We start from the raw sequence: 23,414 nt of genomic DNA on the forward strand, positions 1-23,414 counted from the left end.
TCTTTACTAGGGATATGCAAATTCACTTCATACATTTTTATACCTGTATAGTATTTGTGTTATTTTTATTCTATTTTAATTAGAATTCTTACTTAATTTTTTCTATTCATTCTACTTATTTAAAATTTTTATTAGTAACAATTCCTAAACTTGATCAAATGTCTTTTCTTTCTTTTGAGTTTGGCTTTATTTTGCAGTATAGAAATCATTTGGGGCCATTTGGAGACAGACATCATTGAAGTGAAGGCTCTGTCACATCAATACTGCATTGCAGCTTGGTCTACTGAAGAAGCCAGACCTGGGACACAAAAGAAGCTTCTACCTTTACGTGTTTTATGATAGGTTTCTTTCCCCTTTGCTCTAATCAATTTTATAAGGTTAAAATACCAACACGGGCTTCCTCCAAAATGACTCTCACAGTCTGGAGTTGGGTTAGAATTTTCAGCGCACAAGAATTTTAGGCCCACATAACCCCAACTTTGTGGCCGTGTTACATGGGCACTCATTAATACTTGACAGGACACAGAATGTAAAAGTATAGGGAAAACGTAGGGATGCTGTCCCAAATTATGGAATATTCAATTGTGAATCTCCTTAATGTTAATGAGGATAGCACACAAGTTGTACTGACCCAACTCTTGAGCAGTGAAAGCACATAACTGCGAAGGCTACACTGATTAAAAAAACACAAATACTGTATTTAAAGTGCTGTGTATCAATATCACAATGTTTTTTTTAAAACTAATCCTTCACTAAGGGGGGAGGGGGGAGCCAGTATTGGTTAAATTGAACAGAATACGGTAACCTGCCAATTCTGAATAGCCATTCCATGAAAACAATACATATTAGAAAGGAGAGGAATGACGCGTCTGGGTGGCTCAATTTGTTAAGTATCCAACTCTTGATTTCAGCACAGGTCATGATCTCAGGGTCATGAGATTGAGCCCTGAAAGGAGCCTGCCCAAGATTCTCTCTCCTTTCCCCTCTTTTTTAAAAAAAAAAAGGAAAGAAAGGGGAAGAATATTTAGTTTAGGAATATTTATGAATCTCAGTTTTGATTATAAAAGCAGGCTTTACAATATTGATTTCATGTAGTATATATCATTTGCCAAAAGCTAAGTTTGTCCTAATTAGTTGATAAAATGTACCGCTGTTAGTCTTTCCCACAGATGTCATTTTTCTTGTGCTTCATTTCCCCAAAGTCAAACTTGGATTCGGTTATCCTCTTACGAAATGTCTTTAATGTCATCACAAGCTGTCTCAAAGTGAGCTGGAGCATCATATGTGCAGGAAATAAAGATACGGCTTTTTGTTATCAAATCTTTTGGTACAAAGACGTCAATGATGCTATCAAATTTTTGTTCAATTGTTTCCAAAAGCTCCAAATCTGGTTTGATTCCTTTCTCTAGTTCCTTGGTCTCTACCACTGTACTATGGAGATGTTCCTTTGTGCTGCCATATTGTGTGTGGAGGAGATCAAGCAGACATGGCTATGTGACTTCCAACTGACTTGGTTCTAGGGAATGATGATCTGGCAGGAGTTGGCATCACTGGTGTTCTTGATGGGATGGCTGAAGATGCAGATAACTCTGATCAGCTGGCCCATTTTTTCTACCCAGTCTTTTAAATAGCTGGGATCACAAACGAGCTGCTTATAGCAAGCAACCTCTCCTTCAGACTTCACACCATTCACTTTTCCATTTTGCAGAATGATTTCTTCAGTGTTTTACTGAGCATGTAGGTACCACCATAAATAGCACTCAACCCTGCAAATTCTTGTGGCAGTTCTTCAAGGCCACAGAGTGGATAAAGGCATGCCATATATTGCCAGAGACTTACCGTAAAGTTTAATCCTATTAATGGTTTCACAACGTGGTTGATCTAGTCATCAGTTCTATCAAGTGCCAGGGCATGGCCAGTAAAATCAATGACATCATGTCCCAAGTCAAATTTCTTGTCAACCTCTCGCATTGCAGTCTTCTTAGGATCAACACCCTCAAAAGTTCTGGGAAGCCACATTTTTTTAAACAGTCCCATTAAACTAGATGCCAGAGCTTCTGCTTCAGTGGAAGGAACCTTGTAGATTTCTCCTCCCTTATAGACAAAGTTCTTTTCAGTCACTTTGAAATCCAGATAGTGAGTAACCTCTGTATAAAGCAGCATCTTTTTTTTTTTTTTTTAAAGTTTATTTTGAGAGAGAAACCGAGAGGGCAAGTGGGGAAGGGGCAGAGAGAGGAGAGAGAGAGAAGCCCAAGTAAGCACTGCACTGTCAGCACAGAGCCCAATGCGGGGCTCAAATCCACAAACCGAGAGACCCTGACCTGACCAGAAACCAAGAGTCAGATACCTAACTGACCAAGCCACCCAGGCACCCATGTATAAAGCATCATCTTAACCAGCTGACCACTGGCCATAAGGAACTTAGGAATTAAGACAACATTCCAGTCCCTTCCTCTCCCCAGTAATGATGGTGATGCTCCTGGTATTTTAAATCTTTTGTAGAATCTTCCAGAGGTGTTGTAGGTGCACTTTTTCCTCAATATAGGTTTCTATCCATGTGAAGAATTTTCTTTTCATTCACTGATGTTATACCTCACAGGATATACTCCAACAGGCCGGTGCCCAGCGTAATCACAGGTCACATCTTACTCCTCATTCATGGCAAGGGGAGAGCAGGGACCAACACCCAAGGAAAGGAGAAACACAGGGACTCTAGGGGCTGGGGGCTATAAGGCCACCCTGAAGTGACAGGGGAAGTGCTCAGGCTCCTCAGGTCCTGACAGAAAAGGAAAGCCAGGACTATATGTAAAATGGGGCCGGAGAGGAGGGAGGCCAGCTGCCACCTCAGATGGAAAAAGAAGGATCAAGTGTCTTTTCAATACCTGCTGGTTATACAGTTACAGGTTTTTCAGTTTTAGTTTGTGGATGATGTTGGTCGATTTCCCCAACACTGAATCATTTTTGCATTCCTAGAATAAAATCTCCTTTGTTATTTATTCTAGCTTCATTTCTGAAGTTAATTTATTAATACCTTAATCAGAATTGTTCATCTATTGTCACAAGTGAAATCAGTTCTAGTTTTCTTTTTTTGTACTATAACTTTATCAGAATTTGGCACTAAGGATTTTGAAAGCTTTCCACCTTTATGCATGTTTGGATTATTTAAATAACATTGAATGTATCTGTTTTTAAAAATAAGCTAAAATCCAGCCATGAATGCCTGTTTCTGGTCAATCTATAATAACTTTCTCTTCTCTTTTAAGGAAATCAATGTACTCAAGTTTTCGAAATCTTGGGATAATTTTGCTAGGAAAACAATTTACTCTGGTTTTTTTTTTTTCCTTTTTCTTTGCCATAGGTTGACATGTACTACTTTCTCAAAATTCTTTTAGTATGTCCTGTATCTGTATTTAGTATCCTTCCTCATTCCTTATCTTACATATTTTTGCTAGTATTTTTTTAACCCAGTAAGAGAATCAAGGCTTATGAGTTACCCATTTTATTGTTAGCTGGTTGGTTGGTTGATTTATAGAGAGGTTGATTTATAGAGAACCAGCATTTGGTTTGTTTATCCCTTCTATAGTTTTTTGCTTATTTCATTAATTTCTGCTTTTTATTTCCCAGCTTCTTTTTTTGTTGTTGTTGTTTTTCCCTAATTTCTTCTAAATACCAGGCTCCTTCATTGTCTTGCTTCTTTAGTACAGAAGGAATTTAAAATTACACTTTTTATCTGAGCAAAGGATTTAGTGTACTTTGGTATAAAAGTCTCCTTTCCTTTCCTTTCCTTCCCATATAAAGTTTCCCTTTTGATTTTTTCTTTGATCCAGGGGTTATCCTGCAGTGCTGTATAATTTCAGTAGGATTTTCCAAGTAATATAAAGCTTATCACAGTACTGGTTAGCATGGGGCAAAGTCTAACTTTTATCCCCTGGTGTGTGCTTAAATGGGTAGCTCAACTTAGTGGCACAGCTTATCCCAAGAGGCCATGCATATCGTAAGTCAACTTTCTGAAGGCAATAAATAACAAAAGAAACAACATTTTAAATGATGAAATTTTCTTAATTTCCTTAAAGTTGGCATAAAAGATAGTTAAATTTTCAAAGAAGCCTATAAGAATCTAATGTTGCTGAAATAATAGTGCACTAATAATAACAACCTGAATTTCAGGATTGTCCTTTTAGCTTCTTACTACATGTTCTAAAGAATGTCTCTCATAGCTATATGGGAAAGAAGAGTAGGAAGGAGTTTGGAAAGAGTTACATTCTAGAACAGTCAGCCTTCTAGACTTCTGCATATATGTTGGCATATTAAAGACTGAGAAGTCCTGTTTACCTTTGGTTAACTAAGCATTTCCTACATGTATCTGATAACCTCATTCTTTTATTAATTAACACCGTGAATTCTCTTAGGGAAATGCAAGCCAAGAAGACAGATGTTCCTTGGAGAAAACACATAATCAAACTGTCTTCTCTGTGGGTTACTTACAGCTGAGGCTCACTAAGTGTTTGCTGAATGCCTTGGTACCAGAGGTGGTGTGATGTGGCAACAGATGTTACAGTGTCTGACACAGCTGTTCTCAGTAGGATCTTAATTTAGTTGAGATCTCTTAGTAAGGAGGACTCAATATTCTGCCTCAAAATATAAACTTTCTTTTCTATTTTACAATTGTAAATGCAAATTCCTAAGACTTTGACTCTACCCAAATTCAAATATCAAAACCTAACTCCTGGAGGAGATCGTCAAAACCCAACGAAAATAAACTGTGGTTGCAACAACCAGTGAAAGTTTATAAACATATACACACATGTACACACACAGCAGCAGCATCACCACCCAGCCACTGTCATTCTTCCCCATGCCTACTGTGAAAAATGTCAGAGACTGATGACTTAGAGTATCACCAGATCCAAGTATGCTCCAAGAAGCCAAAGAAGAAACTTGTCAATTGCTTCCACTGTCCATATTAAACTAAGAGAGTGGAACTGTACACTTTGGTTCCTATTTCATTTAGTTTATGATCCAGCCATATAATTTCATGGTCATAAAGTAGATAGTAAAGCCAGGTAGAGCCAGGAAGCTTCAGAATTATAAAAATAGAGCCAATCTACATTTATTTAGCTAGAGAACTTCTAGTTTCAAAACCTGTTGAGATATGAAATTTTCTATTTCATAGGTACTATGAACTGCTTACAGAACCCTAATTTTGTTTGAGCCAAAATGTATGCAAAACTGGAAGGGTTAAATTATAACCTATGACAATCATAGAGTTCCTGATACCACCTGCTAAGTAAGTAACTTCCCAGGCTTCTTTGTAGCCAGAGGTAGCCAGGCATGTGGGCAATGAGACAAGAAGAGTATAAACCTCTCAGAGAATTCTATGGAAGATTATTTTTTCAACATTAAAAAAAAAAAAAAAAAAGAGCCACACAGGAAGACATTTTGTCCCAGCCTCACAGTTTTTGCCAAGGACACTGGCAGGAGGAAAATAAGGCATGAGGCTGCAGCCATCCCTCTTTAACCATGAGGTGACAAGCAAAGACATAAGGAAAGGCATAAGAAAACATGTTAAGGACAGTAAGATGGGAGCGGAGTAAGAACCCTGGATTCCTGATAACATCACTGAGCCAGGTGTACAAAATCTGACCCACCCTTTACAATAAATATCCATATGGTTTCAGCTCCTGTTGGATGGATATGCTGTTACTGCAGCCAACTGTTTCCTAAATTAACACAGGAATGTCCTATATTTTCATACTGTGATGAAAAATATAAATCACTTATTAATGTTTCAGAATTTAAATTTTTAGAAAAGCAGTAGAAGAGATTTTCAATTTTTCACTGCATATAATGCTGAATGTAAGTTGCTTTTACAAACATGAAATGTTTTATAGCATTAAATAGACTTTTTTTTTAACTTAAAAAGACAAATAATAGGAAAATCGATCCATACCCGTACCTTTCCGTGTGTTCTCCGTTACATCTACCCCAAACTGGATAATGTCACCAGAAAGAATTTCACATGGTGGACTTTCTTCAGAGCCTCGACTCAATCTCTGGCTATTTATAAAGGTACCGTTACTACTTTTAGTGTCTTGGAGATAAAACTGCAAACAAACAAACAAAAAGAGCCAAAGATTAATATTTATAATTCCAAACCCGCTTTAAGAAAAAGGACTTCCAACTTTACAAACTACAACAGGTGGATTTTTCCCCCTACCAATTCAAACCACTTGTTTCAGCTATGAAACATATATATGAAATGAGAACCTGGACAGCAAGTGATTTAAAATCCAGCTAGCTAGACAAAACGGTGCAATCACTCTGGAAAAGAGTTTTATAAAGTCCTCAAAATGTTAAACAAGAAGTTAGCATGTGACCCAGCAATTCTACTCTGAGGTATACATGCAAGAAAACTGAAAATATGTCACAAAAACTTCTACATGAATGTTCATAGCAACATTATTCATAATAGCCAAAAAGTGAAAACAACCCAAATATCCATCAACTAATGAAGAGGTAAACAAAATGCAGTATGTTCATATTATATTATTTGGCAATATAAAATAATGAACTACTGACTCATCCTACAACACGGATGAATCCTTAAAATACTAGGCTAAGAAGTTAGTTGCAAAAGGCCATATACTATAGAACTTCATTAAAATGAAATATCCAAAATAAGCAAATCCACAGAGACAAAAAGCACATTTTTGGTTTTAAGTGGTTGAGGTGCCAGAGGAAAAAGGTAAAGGGGTGAGAGATTAGTGGTAGAGAATGACTGCTAATGGGTACAAGTTTTCTTTTTGGGATTAAAAAATTAAGCTATAATTTTTTTTTTTTACAAGGCAGGTAGACAAGATTCTAATTCTATACTTCCATCTCCCTCTTTGTAATTTTGTTCCTAGAATATCTGGGTTAAATCAAAGGAAGTGTATATTTCACACGCAAGGACAACCGGTTTTAGGTAATACCTATAATTAATAGCTATCAGCTGGCTAATGTACCTGGTATCAGGAATGACACATCTTCAGTAAATTCTCTGTAATAAAGCAAATCAGAGACACCAGGAACTAAAATACTAGAATTGGCTACAAAGCTACTACTTCCTGGCCTCCTAAACTTGCCTATCATCACCTGAGTAATTTCCCTCTTTTTTTTTTTTTTTTTAAATATTTTTATTTATTTCTAGGAGAGAGAGAGAGAGAGAGCGTGAGCAGGGGAGGGTCAGAGAGAGACGGAGATACAGACCCTGAAATAGGCTCCCGGCTCTGAGCTGGAAGTCAGCACAGAGGCCGATGCAGGGCTCGAACCCACGAACCGCGAGATCATGACCCAAGCGAAAGTCGGACGCTTAACCGACTAAGCCACCCAGGCGCCCCAATAATTTCCCTCTTTAAAAAGGTGAGGGAGGGGGTGCCTGGGTGGCTCAGTCAGTTAAGCATCCGACTTCGGCTCAAGTCATGATCTCGCGGTTCATGGGTTCGAGCCCCGCNGTTAAGCGCCCAACTTCAGCTCAGGTCATGGTCTCAGGGTTTGTGAGTTCAAGACCGGCATTGGGTTCTTTGCTGTCAGCGGGGAGCTTGCTTCTGATCCTGTCTCTCTCTCTTTCTGCCCCTTCCAGCTCACTCTCTCATTCTCTCTCTCAAAAATAAACATAAAAAAAAAAAAAAAAAATTTAAGGGGACAAAGGGTGTGCTAGTGTGGCTCAGTCAGCTGAGTGTCCAACTCTTGATTTCAGCTGAGGTCATGATCCTAGGGTCGTGGGATCAAGCCCCGTGTCGGGCTCCATACTGAGCATGGAGTCTGCTTGAGATTCTCTCTCTCTCTCTCTCTCTCTCTCTTTCTCCACCCCTTCCTTTTGACCCTCTCCCCTGTTGACGTTCTCACTCTCTCTAAAATAAAAAACATTTTTAATTAATTTAAAATAAATAAATAAATAAGGGGGAGGTAGCAGGATGCATAGGAAGTCTACCTACTTATCACCTACCTTTTCTAAAAGAAATTAGACAAAATTGGGATCATGCACAATAGACTTACTAGGAAGAAAACAACCAATAAAAAAAGATGTACCTTTCTTTTTGCATTTTTCTACACTCTCCAGCCCTGCTTATTCTAGCAACATATTTTCACTGAATTCCTTCCTAAGGAAGAGAGGAAAGAAGAAAACTAATATTTATTAAAATATATTTTACACCACCAGGCCCTCATTTAATCTTAACATTAAAGCTATGATATAGATATACGTCCATATATCTCTCATTTGTAAATGAGAAAAATGAGGCATAGGCAAGTTATCTTCCAAAGGTTACAGAACTAGGAGCAAGGATTCAAATAACAGAACTGAAAGGGCCATTTTTTCCCCATAACCTCACACTGACCTTCAAATTTCATTTATCCTTCACTCCTTCCTTCCATAAACTCTTTTCCAAAATGAAATACAAAAAACTTGCAGCAAATATGAGAATGACATTCTTGTCATTAATTCTTAGGTGACAATATAAAGGCTACCAGGCTGTCTATAAATGATTTATTCTCCATTTGTAATTCAAAAATGACCAACTGTTAACTTTGGCTAGCAGTTTGTATATTTAATTACAGACCACGAATAATAAAAATTGTGTTGATATGTAACAAGACCATTTGAAATGGACGGGCCTTCCCATTTCACACCATGGAGACAGACACAGGCAATACAGTCAGGTAGGAACACTTATCCTCCAAATTTTTCCTACACTAGAATCTGCTATTATATAAGGAAGTCTGGTTTTGTTTTTTAATGAATATATTCTTGGGAAATGTGGCAATATCTGGATTCTGGGTTGGTCATTTGTAGATACTGTGTGTCTTGACAGGTCGAATAAAGGGATTATAGTAGATTTACAGTGTTTTACAAACTTCAAATTCTGATCCATTAGTGTGTGACTAAGTAAATTAGTAGTCTGTGGCTAGCATTTATTTAAACTGTATAGAAATAAGTACATATGAAATGATGTTCAGTACTGTTCAGCAAACTTTGGCAAACAAAAAGATGTGTGTTTCAACACTTCTTACATAGCTCTTACATAACCCTAAAACCACAAATTTTCAAATTAAAAAAATTTAAAGTCAGCATTAAACCAGGTTCCTTTCATTTTGATATGCCTGTATTACTGCCCGAAGTACAGCCTCCATTTAGCTTGAGCATATATCATTTACAGTATTTGTTCACCTTCCCTCTGCTCTCAACCTACTAGTGGCTTCCAGACACCAAGGATGAAACCTAAAGCTCTTATCATTACAGCCTGTAGGGCCCTACGTGATCTTGCTCTCTGTTCCCTCTCCAAACTCATTAAGTTCCACTGTTTGCTATCCTCATCCCTCTTAGCCACACTAACCTCCACTCATGCCCCTGAGCCTTTGTCCTTGTGTATAGCTAGACCACATTAGTCTACTTCCCTGAAAAACTATTTTCATTGATATGCTTTAACCTTCTGCCCTTGGCTGTTTTGAAAGACTGCTATTAAAAATTATGCTTCTGCATCTTCTATGAAACAACCTACTATTATTCAGTCTAAATTGTACAGAAACTATTCTACGTACATGTTAGGCTCCTGAAGGTATACAGAGGTCAATTTGTTTGTAAGGGCCTGGGAAGGGACTGTGTTTACTTACAGTCCCTGGATGCATTCCCCATATGTAGGTATGTCAACTGATCTTTTGTCACTTTTAAGCCAGAAATATTTTTCTTGTCTATGCTGACAAACCTTCTTCTATCAGGCTTCTTTTTTTTTTCTCCCTTAAAAGAGATCAGTCTTGTCTACTCTAAAAATTTTTTTTTCAAATCCTGTTGAAGCTTTAACTATCTTTATTTCCTAGTAGCATTAAGAAATGTCCGAGTAGCTATAGTGTTTGCACTAACCACCACGTATTCACTTAGAGCAGGTGTTTAAGTAGCCCTGAATTTATAAAACCCTCTGTAGCTTGTGGCCAAAGTTCAACTTTCACTGTTTTCAGAAAGATTTTATATCCAATGAACCACTTGTTTTCCCCTGAATAAATGTTAAGCTCCCTGAAATCAGGCATTGACTTTTAACTGAGAGGTTCTCCCTGCTCTACCACTTTTCCCTGGCCTGTTGATTCTGATTAGTTTCAATGACACAGGAACTATACTTCACAGGTTGCATAATTTGTTCTTTGGCTTTCAGAAAGATTTTGTTGTTCATTCCATAAACAAATATATTTTGCATCACTTTCAAATTTGCTAAAATGTGTAAATACTTTTTTCATTTCCACAATAATGATAAATTGCTTCTTTCTAACCCGTTCTACACTGATAGGTTTTGCAATATCCAAACACCAATAAATCAATAACATTTGAACTGAAACTTCAGAACAAAGCACTATATAGTAGACATGCAGTAGCCCAGGGGCCAGAACCTCTAAGCCCATACAGGAGAGTTTTTAAAGTGTGAGCACAGAATGGATTATGGATTCTAGATAGTACTGCGACACAAAATTTTCATCTAACTAAATTACCACCTAAAATCAAACAGATTGGCTAAGATAGCAAACCAAAACCCTACAGAAAATATTTACAACAAAAGCAGGTGATGGGGCACCTGGGTGGCTCAGTTGGTTGAGCATGAAACTTCAGCTCAGGTCATGATCTCGCAGTCCGTGAGCTTGAGCCCCACGTCAGGCTCTGTGCTGACAGCTCAGAGCCTGGAGCCGGCTTCATATTCTGTGTGTGTCTCTATCTGCCTCTCCCCCACTCACACTCTATTTCTCTCTTTCTCTTTCTCTCAAAAATTAATAAATGCCAAAAAAAATTTAATTCTTAAGAAAAAGTAGGTGACAAGGTATCCACACAAACCACAAAATAAAAGTGAGGAAAACATCAATAGCCACCAGACATACATGAAATCTGCATCTGTGCCAGAGGATGCAAGGGAAGCAATGGTGCATTTGAGGGACTTGAGAACACCTAACTAGTTATTAGGTATTCACTGGACAGTGTGGCAGCCAATTTGAGAGGAGAAGCTGAAATTGGAAAAGGTTTAGCCCAACCCAATAACAAGTGAGCATGAGTTAAATTCCGAAAAATGCTGGAACAGCCTGAGTCATATAAATTCTTAAAATCAACCTACCAACCAAAACTGCCTTTCGAGGCAGGGTTCCATAGGAAGGGAAGTTGCTGGGTTGGAACCAAAATTGAGCCAGGTAGGGACAACACAGACAAGGAAAGAAAAGATCAAAATAAAAATGGAGAAGGGGAAAGGAGCCACTATATTTTTAAGCATTTTACAAAAACAACAGGAGAGGGAACTCTGTGACATTAGAAAAGTTCTCCTGAACCATGAACCATAAAAGTTCAGGAAAACAAATTTCACATAAAAATGAGCAACAGAAAAATATCAAAGCCCCATCCCATATGGTTATTTTAAGAAAAATGAGACTAAAGAACAGGACAATATCCCTACAGATTATGAAAGAAAGACCTTGAAATCAAAATTATAACATACAATTTCAAAACAAGCTAGGAGACATCAATAATTCAAAACACGAAAAAGAAATATAAATCACAATTACAAAACTCCAGAAAAGGTGAAAGAACTCAAAAAAGAAAAGAAAAAGAATCATTCTGAAATGATGAATACAAAATTAGAAGGGCAAAGTGACTAAATATAACAATCTATTAAGAGAAATAAAAGGTGAAAAGAAGGACTTTTTTTTTTTAAATCAAAAAGCAATGAAGAAAGATACATCAGCAAAATGGCAAAGCAGGCAGCTCCAAGCTCCCACCCCTCTTCAGAAACACTGAAAAACAAGTAGAAACTGTCAGCACCAACTTTTTCAGAATTAGAATTCTGGAAAATAGTCTTACAGAAACTAAGTGAACACTGAATCAAGAAAAAGGCAACTTAAAAATGGTAGGACATCTTTTGTGGCATTACTTACTCTTGTCCCATACCCTTCCCCAGTCAACAGAAGTCTTGAAGAGATCAGCCTGCATTTCTAGTGTGGGACCCTGGTACCCGGTTCCAGAGAGAGCAAAATAAATCACAAATTATTTTGTCTACCTGTTCTAACCTGTCTGAGACTACCTAAAGGACTGATGCAAGGCCCCATCTCTGTTCAGCCTAACTTGCAACTCACACAAGCTGGAAAAGCAGAGGCTGGATGAAAAAGTGGGATTTATCCCAACTGGTTCAATATAAGAAAGTCAATCAATGTAACATACCACATTAACAGAAAGAAAAAAAAACCCAAACAATCATCTCAATTGATGTAGAAAAGGCACTTGACAAAAACCAATACCCTGTCATGATTTAAAAAAAAAGCTAGGGGGCGCCTGGGTGGCTTAGTCGGTTAAGCGTCCGACTTTCGCTTAGGTCATGATCTCGCGGTTCGTGGGTTTGAGCCCCGCGTCGGGCTCTGTGCTGACTGCCAGCTCAGAGCCTGGAGCCTGTTTCAGTCTGTGACTCCCTCTCTCTCTGACCCTCCCCTGCTCACGCTGTCTCTCTCTCTCTCTCTCTCTCTCCTAGAAATAAATAAAAAACAGCTAAAAAAAAAATAAAAAAAAAATTTAAAAAAAAAATTAAAAAGCTAGGATTAGCAAGGAATTTCCTCAACATGATAAGGGACATTTATGAAAACCCCAGAGCTAACATAATACTCAATGGTGAAAGAGTGAAAGCTTTCTTCCTAAGATGAGGAACATGAAAAGGAGGTCTGTTTTCATCACTGCTATGCAATACTGTACTGGACGTTCTAGCTAGATACAAGAAAAAGAAACAAAAGGCCTCCAAATTGGAAAGTAAGAAGTAAACTGTCTATTCACCAATGGCATGATTCTATATATGAAAAATCCCACAGAACCCACAAGAAAGCTACTAGAGTTAATAAACATAAAGTTGTAGCTTACAAGATAGACACACAAAAATCCGTTGTGTTTCTATACATCAGCACTGAACAATCCAGAAAAGAAATTAAGAAAGCAATTTCATTTATAATGATATCTAAATAAAATAACTGGGAATAAATTTAACCAAGACGTAAAAGACTTATACACTGAAAACTACAAAATATTAACGAAATAGAAAGGCATCCCGTGTTCATGGATTGGAAGACTTAATATTGTTAAGGTGTCAATATTAACCAAAGTGATCTACATATTCAGTATAATCGCTATCAGAATTCAAACGGCCTTTCCTGCAGAAATGGAAAAGTCAATCCTGAAATTCATATAGAATTGCAAGGGACCCTAAAGAGGCAAAACAATCTTGAAAAAGAACAACAAAGTTGGAGGATTCACACTTACTGAATTCAAAATTTACTACAGGGGCGCCTGGGTGGCTCAGTCGGTTAAGCATCCGACTTCAGCTCAGGTCATGATCTCACGATTAGTGAGTTTGAGCCCCGCGTCGGGCTCTGTGCTGATAGCTCAGAGCCTGGAGCATGCTTCAGATTCTGTGTCTCCCTCTCTCTGACCCTCCACTGCTCGCTCGTTCTCTCTCTCTCTCTCTCAGAAATAAATAAAACATTAAAAAATTAAAAAAAAATAAAAAAAATTTACTACAAAACTACGGTAATCAAAACAGTGTGGTACAGGCATAAGTACAGATATACTTAAAGTAAAATTAAGAGTCCAGAAATAAAACTGTACATCTACATCCAACTGATTTCAACAAAGGTGCCAAGACCCTCCAACAGGAAAAGAATAGTCTCTTCAATAAATGGACCTGGGACAACTAGATAACCCCACGCAAAAAAATAAAGTTGCTTTATCCCATATACAAAAATTAACTCAAAATGAATCAAAGACCTACAAGAGCTAAAACCATTAAATTCTTTTCATTCATTATTTCTTCAAAATTTTTTTCTGTTCTTTTCTCTCCCTCTCTTTGCCTTCTGGGATTTCCATAATGTGCATGTTGGTACACTGATGATGTCCCTTGGGTACTGTTTATTTTTCTTCATTTATTTCTTTCTGATTCTCAGACAGGGTATTTCAATCACCCTATCTTTAAGTTTGGTTTTTTTTTTATTCCTTCTTTTGCCTGTTCAAATATGCTACTAAACCTTCCACTGATTTTTATTTCAGCTATTTTACTTTTTCTAATTTCTATCTCTCAATTGATATTCCCCATGTGTTTATACACTGTTCCCCTGATTTTCTTTAGTTCTTAGTCTATGTTTTCCTTCAGCATTCTGAGCATATTTAAAATAAAGTCTTCATCTCTTAAATCCAATGTCTGAGCTTCTTCAGGGACTTCTTTTTCCTGTGACTGGGCCACAATTTCTAGTTCTTATACATTCTAGTATATTTTGTAATTTTTGTTGAAAATTGGACACCTTGAAACTTATAACATAGCAATTCTAGAAATTAGGTTCTCTTCTATTTCTAGGGATTGCTGTTGTTATTTGATTAAGGATACAGTTGTTGGGTTAGTGATTTTTCCAATTTTTTTTTCTTTTTGCAAAGACTATATTCCTTGTTGTGTGTTGTCATTGAAGTCTTTGATCTGTTATTTCTGTGATCAGTCAGGGTCCTGATAGAGATTTCTTTAAATGCCAGGATCCGGTCAGAAAAAGGGGCTAGAGGTATTTTGTCTCTTTAAATTCCTTTGGCAGATGCCAGAGAAATCACATTAGCCTGTGGATTTTGAAACAATGGTCAGTTTCTGTGCTGGCCCCTCAGCAATCAAAAGCAGCAGTCAAAACAAACAAACAAACAAACAAAAAAAACCCCACAATTTTTGAAGGACAGGCAAAATGCATCAGGTACCATGGGCCACCATACCCACAGCTGACTGCCACAGGGCTGGGGGATAGAAAATGGTAGTCACTATGTAAAACACCAAAATTCCCAGCAATTTACCAGCTTCTTCATTAAGCATTGCACTGGATGCTGCAAGTCTATGACTAGACTAAAGAATTTCAAAATAATTGCTTCAGACAGTTCATGCTAACTTAATAGCTGTCTTGGTAAAGGAACCAATTTTTGGAGCTTCCTTCTCTACCATTTTCCATGACATCATCATCCCCCATTAGCTCTATTTCAAACTACAAATCTTTTCTTGGGCCAAATCAAACAAATCCCCAACCTATAATAATAGCTACCATTTACTGACTACTTGCTATGTACAGGTACTTCTGATCCTCAAAACAATCCTACCAAGTAGATATTACCATTTCCATTTTATAGAATAAAAAACTGAGGCTCAGGTATTCTAAGTAAATTGCCATGGTCTCGTAGGTATTGCAGATTTGACATTATTCCTTTAAAACCTCCACATCGTCTCCTCCTCTCCTACTTAGATACACATTCTCTGGTCTTTGAGTACAAACTTATGAAATCCCACTTTGTTTATGAAGCTATGCTGAAGCAATCAGAATAGTAAGAGTCAAATTTAACTCCACAATTAAAGCAAATCATTTACTTGGCACCTGTCTTAGAGAAATTGCACATCTATAATATCAAATGCAAGCACCTCTATACTGAGAATAAGTTAAGAGAGTATGAATTAAGCACCAAAATCCAGAGAGGCTGCTAAGCAGAATAGTTAGGAACAGTCAGTTGCTAGGCACTTACAAGTGAGGGTGGTGATCTGAATGAAAGGCAAGGCGATGGAGGAGGTGGAAGAGGAACAGGTATTGCAGTACATTTATATATAGTTAATGCCCAGCCGCAGAGGGTAACAAAAGCCAAAGGACAAAGTGGGGAAATGCAAGATAAAGTGAAGCTGTAAGAGAGGGTCTTGAACACTACACTGTATTAAGGAGTTGAGACTTCTTAAGAGAAACCACTACTAAAGGATTTGATGCAAATATTGTTTTAGGAAGATTATTCTAACAGCTCTGATAATCTAGCAGCTGTGTGTAGGATGATTTGCAGTGGGTGTAACTAGAAATAGGGAGATCCATGACTTATACATTTTTTGCCACCAATAATTTAGTTATTTCTTAGAATACACCATGTATGTTATATATGAATGTTTGTTTATATATTTTATATATTTTTGTTTATATAATGTTCTTGGCTTCCTAACTACCAAAGAACCACATGTTTCAGAGGCTGAAATTTTTAAGCTGTGCCACTGCAGGGGGAAATACAAAGTTCTATTCATATGCTATAGGAAAACACATGGAAAAGTGGTAAAATGTTCCTCACCAAAATGAAATCTCATATGTAAACCAGAATGAACTTGTCCACTTAAAGATCTTGCAAATGTTATGAATTTGCCAAGATTTGTTCCATCTCCAAGTGATATTCCAGACACACTCATTGTACGATAATTTCTTCTTATAGAGCCAGCTCACAGAAGAGAAGGAAAAGTATTTCTTCTACCTCTCTACATAGGAATGGAAATAAGATTATGAAGAACATAGAGAAAGTGGGAAGGAGAAAATTTTTAATATTTAGTGAGAATAATACAAAACATACAAAATAAAGCTAGAATGACCACATCCTTCTTAAATATGCAAATTGTGACAATCTTTCACTGAGAATTCAGGCAAAGTAAACTAGACTTCTGAAGCTCAGCGAGATATAAAATAAATATATCATCAGAACATTAGTTCTGAGAGGTGAGACTACCAAAGGCCTACACTAAATTCTAATTCAAAGATGAACATATTTCCCACATCCTAAAAGTGACAGGTTGACAAGCAAATACTGATTATTATCTCTTCTCCAGGTGTGTTAATCACAGCAAGAGCCATTCAATTTTGTCTTTGAGGCTCCTGTTTAAGTAACTGGTATTAAAGAACAGATACTGATCCTAAACTCAGTTTTTTAGATGCCAAGAAATCTCTAATTACTTCAAAGAATGTCAAATATTTTATTTCAATATTTAAAATAGGTATTTATTAAAAAAAGCATCATGTATTTTAGCATAGTAGAGATAGAACAAGGAGATATTATGATATTTTAATACATAATACTCTGACTATACTTTATAGGTCATTATTTTCCTCACAAAATGTTACCTTAAACCATCCTGAGATCAGCTGAAACAACAAAGTTGCACTTCCACTCTTTATCTCTGATTATTAAAAACCTCATCCATAGAATGACAGCCTTGTTTGCCACAAAAGTAAATCACTGTGATCATATTCGTGGGAAACATTGAACAAGGTACTACGTTTAAAAGATGCACTTACATATTATTTAGTAATGCATACAACAGGATCAATCTAAGGACAGCTGATATTCATTTAGATAGTCACTAAGATAGGGGGAGAGGGAGAAACTTAAAAAGTTTCCATTAAAGACTAGCAAAATTGGCAAAATATAGGAATCTAGATCTTTTTTTTTTTATTTCTAGGAGAGAGAGAGAGAGAGAGAGAGAGAGAGAGAGAGCGTGAAGAGGGGAGGGTCAGAAAGAGAGGGAGACACAGACTCCGAAACAGGCTCCAGGCTCTGAGCTGGCAGTCAGCACAGAGCCGGATGCGGGGCTCGAACCCACTACCGAGAGATCATGACCTAAGCGAAAGTCGGACGCTTAACCGACTAAGCCACCCAGGCGCCCCAGGAATCTAGATCTTACTTAGGAAAAAAAAAAAATACCTGCCCACACGTAAAACACTTTATTTGGCAAATAAATTCAATGGAAATGTTAAAAGATACAAATAGTACACCTACTCCCAAAAGAACACTCATAACTTTTTAAAATGCTTAATAAGGTATTGAAAATAACTGCAATAGCCTTTTCCATCCTTTAGGCACAACCCCTCAGGTTGGCATATAATTTTACTTTTTTTAAGATATTATTTTTAAGTAATCTCTATGCCCAATGTGAGGCCCAAACTTACAACCCCAAATCAAGAGTCACAATGCTCGAGCAACTGAGCCAGCCAAGTGCCCAGGCATATAATTTCAATTTTAAAACATCTTGGTCTTTACTCATGACTCTTCATTTTTAGTGATGGTTAATTCTTCAAGAGGTTTATCTCCTTAAGGTTTTGACAATTCACATATTTGCAACTAAATTCTTTGGCTATTATGTGAATAAATAGAAACAAAGCAACTTATGAAACAATCCTTTTGACTGAGATAGGAAATGATGTTGGAAGTGAAGAAAATAAACCCCACAAGACTGAGTGTAACACAGAGGCCCCCATTTGCTGTCACATGACTCAGATGTTCAAATGTCATCTACTCCCATATCCCTCATGACATCCATGCTCCTGAGGATGGGTAAGACCCCCAGTTAAGAGCTACTTTTTTTTATTGTGAACTGAAACTTATTATCCCATTCAAATTCTACCTCCACTCATGACTTAAACACAAGGCTTAAAATATTTTTCCCTAAGAAACTTTTAGGCCAAAATGAAGTTTCCTTTGAAAAAGATCACTGATTTCCTTCACTACCATGAAATGTAACATGACTTATATTCAGAATTAAGCTATATAGAAATTTCACCTACAGAGCAAAGTCAAACCAAGAAGACTTCACTGTTCAATAATGTCAAAAGCATACCACATAATATATAATAATCACAAGTTTTTGAGTGCTTACATGTGCTTAGATAAACTACTTGCCGTGCATTCATTCACTTACCCTTTACACGAACCTTATAGTGACATGTATTATTATCCCTATACTACAGATAAATTGGACTGAAAGAAGTAACTTGCCAAAGGGCTTCCCAAACTAGTAACTGTAGAGATGAACATATGAGTACATAGCTGAATGGCTGAGGTCAATGGGCTTAAGCATTTTAAACTCTTTGACCTCAACCATTCAGCTATGTACTTATGTTTGTCTGGCAATTTCATATCCACTATCTCTAATATTTCTCTCAATCACCCTGTGAAACAAAAGTGATTTTGATCATTTTATAGATCAGCAAATCAAGGCTGACACACAAGCCAAGTGACCTATATATACTCACAATGGAAAAATAAGACACCAATCGGGTTTTATGATACCAAATCATCATGAAAGATAAACTTTAAAAATCTCTTTCAAAAATGCATTTGCTACCTACTGCCACTTACTTGACAAATAATCCTAATAAATTTGTGTTTCCTAGTTTCCGTGCCCATGGCAGATTAAAAGAGAACAAATATTTGCTTATGCCAGGGACTATGCTGGGCACTTTACACACATTACCTCATCTAAACTTCAGAATACTATTATATAAGCAGTTATCCCACATGATCAGACAGGATTAGGAGTTAAATCATATACTCAAGGATTACACAGAAAGTAAGAACGACAAACAAGGTCTATTAGACTCCTCATCACTACAGCAAATTCCATGAAGATCAGGATCAGTGGTATCCCTTTTTTGTCATTAATATCCCTAGACGTTAACAAAATGTCTACTGAATAAACACCAAATGGTATTTTATTTCATTTCAGGTCATTTCATGTCATTTTTGAGAGAGAGAGAGGGAGAGAATCTTAAACAGTCGCCATGCCCAGTGCAGAGCCTGACATGGGGCTCAATCTAAGAATGTGAGATCATGACCTGAGCTGAAATCAAGAGTTAGATGTTTAACCCACTGAGNACCCATCATTCACCCACCATTTCTTGAACACCTCTGGACAAGAATTCAACCATCAGCCTACTAATAATAGAATAAATGTGACTATGAGAAGCCACTTAGAGCATACGCAAAACAATAGTAATAATAAATATTATTAACAATAAGTAATACCAATAACCCCATAAGACATCCATTATGTCACCAATTCCTATGAACTGTGATCCAGAACAATCTCTCAATTCCACCCTGCCTTTGCCTTCCCATTAGCATCCTTCTAACCCAGGTCCATAACCGTCGCCAAGATGAGGACTGTGATTCCATCCTCTCCACCTTTCACACTGATGCTAAAGTTATTTCCTAAAAATGCAAACTGAATCGCTTTGTTTCCCTTTAAAAGGGCTGTTGACCCTCTACTGTCTTCAAAAATCAAATCCAAGAGCTGTGATAACTTTCAAAGTGACAGCAATCACCCTAGCTAACCTGATTTTCCACTCTTCCTAAAAACTATCATCCATTCCAGCCTTGCTTTACTAGCAATTTCCTACATAAGCCCTAGGCCTCCATGTGTCTGCTTATGCCGTTCTTGGACCCTTGCTTCCACCCACTCACACTCTTCAATTGTTAAAAGCATTCTTTTCTTTGGAAGCCCAGTTTAAATACTTTAACAAGTAAGATTTCTTTCTCAGATAACATTTCTAAGTAAACATCTAAATTAGAGACTCGAGGCTTTATTCTAAGTTAACTTCCAAACCTTGATGTCCAAAACATGCTTGGAAAAGCACTATTACCCCAACTTTTCTAATCTATAACATTCACTGCCTCTCAGGAAGTTCCAATAGGCACAAGTCACAAATGATTTTTTTTTTTTAATGTAGAACGAATACGTTAAATGATTCATACTTTACAATGGAAAGTAAAAGTTTCAATTTAGCATGGGATAGGCGAAACTCTATTACATCTAAATAACAGCATTCAATATAAGACAGAGCATACATTAAAGGTTTGAATTCCAGATCTATCACGTTCTAACTTACTGTGTGACCTTGAGTATTACTTAGTGTTATTTAACCTCTTTGAGACACTTTTTAGTTATAAGAAGATACTTATCAATCACTATTTATAAATTGAGAATAATATCAGTATCTAGCTCAGGGTGGTTGTTGTAAGGGTTAAATTATGGTAAGCATGTAAAATACTAAGCACACTATTTGTACATACTAAACAAATGGCAGCATACATACATACATACATACATGCATACATATATATGTAAAACACTGTCAACCAGCTAGATCAGTTCTGATAATTATAGGTTAGTATAACACATTAAATTGTATTTAAGTTATAAAAACTAAACAAATGGAAGCTATTATTAAATCCATGGAATATGCATAAATATGTAATCACTTTGACTTTCTTCAAAGAAACTGATGCAAGATTTTCCCATAATGGTTAAAGTTCTTAAAGTCCTTTGCTGATTAATTAAATAGTAAACAGCTGATAGAGATTTAAATAGATCAGTAACAGCTGAACTCTAACACATACAGGTGTTAAAAATAGTATATCATTGCCCCCATTACACGTGAATATTACCATAAATAACCACAACCTGTGCATAGAAGGAAAGCAACCTTTGTCTCACAGCACAACTAAAAACATTTTAGGAAACACATTTCACAATATGGATCAGGGACTCCCGAATCAAAGTTTTCAAAAGGAAAGTACTACTCTCAGGTATATGTAAATACTACAGGGTGACTCAGTTGGTTAAGCGTCCAACTTCGGCTCAGGTAATGATCTCACGGTTCATGGGTTCGAACCCCGCGTCAGGCTCTGTGCTGACAGCTAGTTGAGAGCCTGGAGCCTGCTTCAGACTCTGTGTCTCCCTTTCTCTTTGACCCTCCACTGCTCACACTGTCTCTCTCTCTCTCTCAGAAATAAATAAAACATTAAAAAAAATTTTTTTTAAGTATTACAAATATTAGCAATCTACAGTTCATTTAACATTATGAACCAACTTACGAATAAATTAAGCCAAGAGATATTTAGTGATGTCATAATTCCATTTCTAAACAAGAGTCCTACTATATTCCCGGCCCTGAGTGACAGGTCTGGAAACCCAGTCAAGCCACAGAATAATGCAAATAGAAGGCCATAACTTCTCAGTTCAAAACTCAAAATGCTACTTGGACACCCTTTAAACTATCAGGGTGGAGACAGAGTTTTCTACACTACATCCTTGTGTATTATTTGAATTTCCTGTTTAAAGAGAAAGAGAGTGAGATGTATGGGAAGGGGTAAATAAGCATCTAACTCTAAAATTCTCAAGAGAACTAAAAGCTGAGGAAGACGGGCAATTAACAAAGTGGTCAATATCAGTTTGATAAAGACTAAAACTAGTGTGATACCTGGCTCTGGCAAGAATGTGAAGAAATAGCACTCTCATATACTGAGCATGAGAATATAAACTGCTACAACCTGAAATTAAAATATATCAAGATATATAGTGGTCCTTTTTTACAAAAAGAATAATATATGCTAATACACTATCGGAAAACAAAAATCTGAAAGAATGTATAGAAAATGTTCACCATGTTTATCTCCACCAAAAAATATCTTAAATTGGGGTGCCTGGGTGGCTCAGTTGGTTAAGCATCCAACTCTTGATTTTAGCTCTGGTCATGATCTCACAGATGTGGGATTGGGCCTCACACATTGAGCTCTGTGCTGACAAGTATGGCGCCTGCTTGGGTCTCTTTGTCTCTCCACCCCCCCCCCCCCCTTNAAACATATTTTCAAAAAAGAAATCTTAAATACTTAAACTTTAAAATTAAGAAAGAGAATATTTTATTCAATAGCCTAGCAAATTTTCAATTCTACATTCTGGTCATTTAGAGGAAGAGATCAAGGGGCACCTGGTTGGCTCAGTTGGTTAAGGTCTGCCTTTGGCTCAGGTCATGATCTTATGGTTTGTGGGTTTGAGCCCAACATCAGGCTCTGTGCTCAGAGGCTGGAGCCTGCTTCGGATTGTGTCTCCCTCTCTCTCTGCCCCTCCCTTGATCACGCTTGATGTCTCTCCCTCTCTCTCTTTCTCAAAATAAATAAACATTTAAAAAAAAATTAGAGGAAGACAGTGAAAAGAAAATAAAAAGAAAAACAAGGATACACACTCAACTGCATGACATACAAAAACAGAATCTGCTAGAGAGAAAACAGGTAAACAGAAAACAGATAAACATCAAGGGAAATCAAAGAGGAAAGAAGTCCAATAAATTCAAAAGGTCTAGTCATCATCTTGCACACATGAAGAACAGACTTCATATGTAAAATCACTGACTTTTGAACTGTACTTAAGAATTTTTGCAGCTCATGGGGCGCCTGGGTGGCTCAGTCGGTTAGGCATCTGACTTCAGCTCAGGTCATGATCTCACGGTTCGTGGGTTCGAGCCCTGTGTCAGGCTCTGTGCTGACAGCTAGCTCGGAGCCTGGAGCCTGCTTTGGATTCTGTATCTCTCTCTCTCTCTCTGCCCCTCCGCTGCTCACGCTGTCTCTCTCTCTCTCAGAAATAAAGAAAACATTAAAAACAAATTTTTTTAAAAAGAATTTTTGCAGCTCACTTCCTTTTTGCTCTTTCAGTTTACAAGATTCAATTCTGAATGGAATAGCTTCAACAACCCACCACAAGTCTAACCTGGGGTGATTCAAACTAAGAGACTTGATATAACTACGGTCTTTAGGATTTCTGCCCTTAAAACAAAATAGTGTTATAAAACTGAAAAAGCATTAAGATTAAACTTTATACAACACAGCAAACACAGTAAATGTAATTCATACAGCACAAGATTTCCTCACAGATTGGATGTATGAATCTGTATAAATGAATATGAAAGAAAGGAGTCGAGAACAATACCAAAGTTTTTAACACAAAAAACTT

At 37.1% G+C, this 23,414-nt stretch overlaps 1 protein-coding gene and 1 pseudogene across 31 annotated transcripts in view; both read right to left on the reverse strand.

Annotated features, from left to right (window-relative positions):
- The window catches only part of SLMAP (sarcolemma associated protein), a 149,013-nt gene that overhangs the window by 77,813 nt on the left and 47,786 nt on the right, over positions 1–23,414 (reverse strand). For 21 of the 31 annotated variants that reach the window (XM_077776641.1, XM_077776633.1, XM_077776638.1 and 18 more), the window contains exon 2: positions 5,957–6,104. In XM_077776641.1, the coding sequence (XP_077632767.1) occupies positions 5,957–6,104 (148 nt within the window). Of the gene's footprint in view, positions 1–5,950; positions 6,105–23,414 lie in introns of all 31 variants that reach the window. The other 10 variants (XM_077776631.1, XM_077776622.1, XM_077776624.1 and 7 more) reach the window with 1 other exon arrangement.
- On the reverse strand, positions 1,154–2,638 carry LOC144241993 (rab GDP dissociation inhibitor beta pseudogene; annotated as a pseudogene).

Source organism: Crocuta crocuta, unplaced genomic scaffold (genome assembly GCF_008692635.1).
Source record: "Crocuta crocuta isolate KB4526 unplaced genomic scaffold, BGI_CrCroc_1.0 scaffold87, whole genome shotgun sequence".
In the NCBI taxonomy this organism is placed as follows: Eukaryota; Metazoa; Chordata; class Mammalia; order Carnivora; family Hyaenidae; genus Crocuta; species Crocuta crocuta.